This window comes from Onychostruthus taczanowskii, unplaced genomic scaffold (genome assembly GCF_017590055.1).
Source record: "Onychostruthus taczanowskii isolate IOZ18803 unplaced genomic scaffold, ASM1759005v1 scaffold409, whole genome shotgun sequence".
Taxonomy (NCBI): Eukaryota; Metazoa; Chordata; class Aves; order Passeriformes; family Passeridae; genus Onychostruthus; species Onychostruthus taczanowskii.
This window is the reverse complement of record NW_024501560.1, coordinates 6,654-11,254: the sequence shown is the minus strand read 5'-3', so window position 1 is coordinate 11,254 and position 4,601 is coordinate 6,654. Positions and strand designations below refer to the sequence as shown.

Genomic DNA, 4,601 nt, shown 5'->3' with positions numbered 1-4,601 from the left:
ATGGGGATGGGGAGTGGGGAGTGGGCTTTGGGAGTGGGGAGTGGGAATGGGGAGGGGGCACTGGGGATGGGGAGTGGGAATGGGAATGGGGAGTGGGAGTGGGCACTGGGAATGGGGAATAGGGAAGGGAGTGGGTGATGGGAACAGGGAGTGGGGAATGGGGAGTGAGGGTGAGGAGTGGGAATGGGGAGTGTGCACTGGGAATGGGAATGGGGAGTGGGCTTTGGGAACGGGGAGTGGGCACTGGGAATGGGAATGGGAGTGGGCAATGGGAGTGGGGAATGGGGAATGGGAATGGGGAGTGGGCTTTGGGAACGGGGAGTGGGCAATGGGAGGGACAAACTGACGGCCGGGAGAGCTGAAATGGCCACGGGAAGGCACAGAGTGACCGCTGCGAAGGACAAAGTGACCGCTGGCCGTGCCATGGGGATGGGGAGTGGGGAGTGGGCTTTGGGAGTGGGGAGTGGGAATGGGGAGGGGGCACTGGGGATGGGGAGTGGGAATGGGAATGGGGAGTGGGAGTGGGCACTGGGAATGGGGAATAGGGAAGGGAGTGGGTGATGGGAACAGGGAGTGGGGAATGGGGAGTGAGGGTGAGGAGTGGGAATGGGGAGTGGGCACTGGGAATGGGAATGGGGAGTGGGAATGGGAATGGGGAGTGGGCACTGGGACTGGGAATGGGGAGTGGGCACTGGGAATGGGAATGGGGAGTGGGCTTTGGGAATGGGGAGTGGGCTTTGGGAACGGGGAGTGGGCACTGGGACTGGGAATGGGAACGGGGAGTGGGCGCTGGGACTGGGAATGGCAGTGGGCAATGGGAGGGACAAACTGACGGCCGGGAGAGCTGAAATGACCACGGGAAGGGACACAGCGACCCTGCGAAGGACAAAGTGACCGCTGGCAGTGCCCGCGTGGCCCCGGGGGTGCCACCACCCCGAGGGTGACCCCGTGTCCCCCCCGTGTCCCCCCCGTGTCCCCAGGGCTGGATTTCCCCCGGCGCCCCCCCTGGAGCTTCGGGATGAGCCCCGAGGAGCTGCGGGCGCGGGAGGAGGCGGCGTTTGGGGACTTCCTGCGGGGGCTGGGGGACCCCGGGGACACCCCCGGGGACAGCCGGGGCCTGGCGCCCTTCGAGCACAACCTGGAGGTGGGTCAGGGGGGCTTGGGGACATCGTGGGGGGGTTGGTTTGGGGTCACCGGGGGGGGTTAAGGGGGTTTTGGGGTCACCGGGGGCCGCAGGCACAGCGCTGTCCCCGCGCTGTCCCCAGACGTGGCGGCAGCTGTGGCGGGTGCTGGAGATGTCCGACATCGTGCTGGTCATCGCCGACGCCCGGCACCCGGTGACTGCCCCTGTCCCTGTCCCCGTGTGCCCTGGGGCTGTCCATGTGTCACTGTCCTGTCCCTGTCCCCGTGTGCCCTGGGGCTGTCCCCCTGTCACTGTCCTTGTGTCCCCTGTGCCTGTCCCTGTGTCCCCTGTCCCTGTCCCCGTGTGCCCTGGGAGTGCCCCCGTGTCACTGTGTCCCCTGGGACTGTCCCCCTGTCACTGTGTGTCCTGTCCCTGTCCCCGTGTGCCCAGAGGCTGTCCCTGTGTCACTGTCCTGTCCCTGTCCCCGTGTGGCCCTGGGGCTGTCCCCCTGTCACTGTCCTTGTGTCCCCTGTGCCTGTCCCTGTGTCCCCTGGGGCTGTCACTGTGTCACTGTGTCTTCTGACTGTCCCTGTGTCCCCTGGGGCTGTCCCTGTCCCTGTCCCCGTGTTCCCAGAGGCTGTCACTGTGTCACTGTGTCCCCTGTCCCTGTCCCCGTGTCACTGCGTGTCCTGTCCCTGTCCCCATGTGCCCTGGGGCTGTCCCCGTGTCACTGTGTCCCCTGGGGCTGTCCCCTGTCTCTGTCCCTGTGTCCCCTGGGACTGTCTGTGTGTCCCTGTGTCTTCTGACTGTCCCCATGTCCCCTGACTGTCCCTGTCCCTCCAGGCCCTGGGTGTCCGCATGTCCCTTCACTGTCCTTGTCCCTGTCCCCAGGCTCTGGGTGTCCCCCTGACCGTCCCCATGTCCCCCTGACTGTCCCTGTCCCCCTGGTGCCCCCAGGCTCTGGGTGTCCCCCTGACTGTCCCTCTCCCCCTGGTGTCCCCAGGCTCTGGGTGTCCCCCTGACTGTCCCCATGTCCCCTGACTGTCCCTGTCCCCTGGTGTCCCCAGGCTCTGGGTGTCCCCCCCGCGCTGGCCGCCCACGTGACGCAGGACCTGGGCAAGGGGCTCATCCTCATCCTCAACAAGGTGGACCTGGCCCCCCCCGCGGTGGCCGTGGCCTGGAGCCACCTGCTGAGGGCTCGCTACAGCCCCGCCCGGGTGGTCCCGTTCTGCACGGCCCCCGGCCCGCCCCCCGGCCCTGGTACCACCCAGGGGGGCTTGGGGGGGGCACTGGGGGGGGTTTGGGGTGACATTGGGGGGGTTTGGGGTGACACTGGGGGCACTTGGGGACATTGGGAGCCACCTGCTGAGGGCTCGCTACAGCCCCGCCCGGGTGGTCCCGTTCTGCACGGCCCCCGGCCCCGGTACCCACTGAGGGGCTTTGGGGGGACACTGGGGGGGTTTGGGGCAGAACTGGAGGAGTTTTAGGGGAGTTTGGGGTGGAATTGGGGGGCTTTGGGGTGGAATTGGCAGGGTTTGGGGGGTATGTATACCCGGGGGTTTGGGGTCACCGGGGGGGGTTAAGGGGGTTTTGGGGTCACCGGGGGCCGCAGGCACAGCGCTGTCCCCGCGCTGTCCCCAGACGTGGCGGCAGCTGTGGCGGGTGCTGGAGATGTCCGACATCGTGCTGGTCATCGCCGACGCCCGGCACCCGGTGACTGCCCCTGTCCCTGTCCCCGTGTGCCCTGGGGCTGTCCATGTGTCACTGTCCTGTCCCTGTCCCCGTGTCCCCTGGGGCTGTCCCCCTGTCACTGTCCTTGTGTCCCCTGTGCCTGTCCCTGTGTCCCCTGGGGCTGTCACTGTGTCACTGTGTCCCCTGTCCCTGTCCCCGTGTGCCCAGAGGCTGTCACTGTGTCCCCTGTGCCTGTCCCTGTGTCCCCTGGGGCTGTCCCTGTGTCACTGTGTGTCCTGTCCCTGTCCCCGTGTCACTGCATGTCCTGTCCCTGTCCCCGTGTGCCCTGGGGGTGCCCCCGTGTCACTGTGTCCCCTGGGACTGTCCCCCTGTCACTGTGCGTCCTGTCCCTGTCCCCGTGTGCCCAGAGGCTGTCCCTGTGTCACTGTCCTGTCCCTGTCCCCGTGTGCCCCTGGGGCTGTCCCCCTGTCACTGTCCTTGTGTCCCCTGTGCCTGTCCCTGTGTCCCCTGGGGCTGTCCCTGTGTCACTGTGTGTCCTGTCCCTGTCCCCGTGTCACTGCATGTCCTGTCCCTGTCCCCGTGTGCCCCTGGGGCTGTCCCCCTGTCACTGTCCTTGTGTCCCCTGTGCCTGTCCCTGTGTCCCCTGTGCCTGTCCCTGTGTCCCCTGGGGCTGTCCCTGTCCCTGTCCCCGTGTTCCCAGAGGCTGTCACTGTGTCACTGTGTCCCCTGTCCCTGTCCCCGTGTCACTGCGTGTCCTGTCCCTGTCCCCATGTGCCCTGGGGCTGTCCCCATGTCACTGTGTCCCCTGGGGCTGTCCCCTGTCTCTGTCCCTGTGTCCCCTGGGGGTGTCCCTGTGTCACTGTGTGTCCTGTCTCTGTCCCCGTGTCACTGTGTGTCCTGTCCCTGTCCCCGTGTCCCTGTCCCCTGTCTCTGTCCCTGTGTCCCCTGACTGTCCCTGTCCCCCTGACTGTCCCTGTCCCCCTGACTGTCCCTGTCCCCCTGACTGTCCCTGTCCCCCTGACTGTCCCTGTCCCCCTGACTGTCCCTGTCCCCCTGACTGTCCCTGTCCCCCTGACTGTCCCTGTCCCCCTGACTGTCCCTGTCCCCCTGACTGTCCCTGTCCCCCTGACTGTCCCTGTCCCCCTGACTGTCCCTGTCCCCCTGACTGTCCCTGTCCCCCTGACTGTCCCTGTCCCCCTGACTGTCCCTGTCCCCCTGACTGTCCCTGTCCCCCTGACTGTCCCTGTCCCCCTGACTGTCCCTGTCCCCCTGACTGTCCCTGTCCCCCTGACTGTCCCTGTCCCCCTGACTGTCCCTGTCCCCCTGACTGTCCCTGTCCCCCTGACTGTCCCTGTCCCCCTGACTGTCCCTGTCCCTCCAGGCCCTGGGTGTCCCCATGTCCATTCACTGTCCTTGTCCCCCTCCTGTTCCCCAGGCTCTGGGTGTCCCCATGTCCCCTGACCGTCCCCATGTCCCCCTGACTGTCCCTGTCCCCCTGGTGTCCCTGGGCTCTGGGTGTCCCCCCTGACTGTCCCTGTCCCCCTGACTGTCCCTGTCCCCCTGGTGTCCCCAGGCTCTGGGTGTCCCCCCCGCGCTGGCCACCCACGTGACGCAGGACCTGGGCAAGGGGCTCATCCTCATCCTCAACAAGGTGGACCTGGCCCCCCCCGCGGTGGCCGTGGCCTGGAGCCACCTGCTGAGGGCTCGCTACAGCCCCGCCCGGGTGGTCCCGTTCTGCACGGCCCCCGGCCCGCCCCCCGGCCCTGGTACCACCCAGGGGGGCTTG

At 67.4% G+C, this 4,601-nt stretch overlaps 1 protein-coding gene across 1 annotated transcript in view; it reads left to right on the top strand.

Moving 5' to 3' along the window:
- GNL1 (G protein nucleolar 1 (putative)) overlaps positions 1-4,601 on the top strand; it is a 15,138-nt gene that overhangs the window by 8,401 nt on the left and 2,136 nt on the right. The window contains exons 3-7 of the mRNA XM_041413346.1: positions 981-1,144; positions 1,266-1,337; positions 2,191-2,523; positions 2,765-2,836; positions 4,389-4,581. Of these exons, the coding sequence (XP_041269280.1) occupies positions 981-1,144; positions 1,266-1,337; positions 2,191-2,523; positions 2,765-2,836; positions 4,389-4,581 (834 nt within the window). The remainder of the gene's footprint in view (positions 1-980; positions 1,145-1,265; positions 1,338-2,190; positions 2,524-2,764; positions 2,837-4,388; positions 4,582-4,601) is intronic.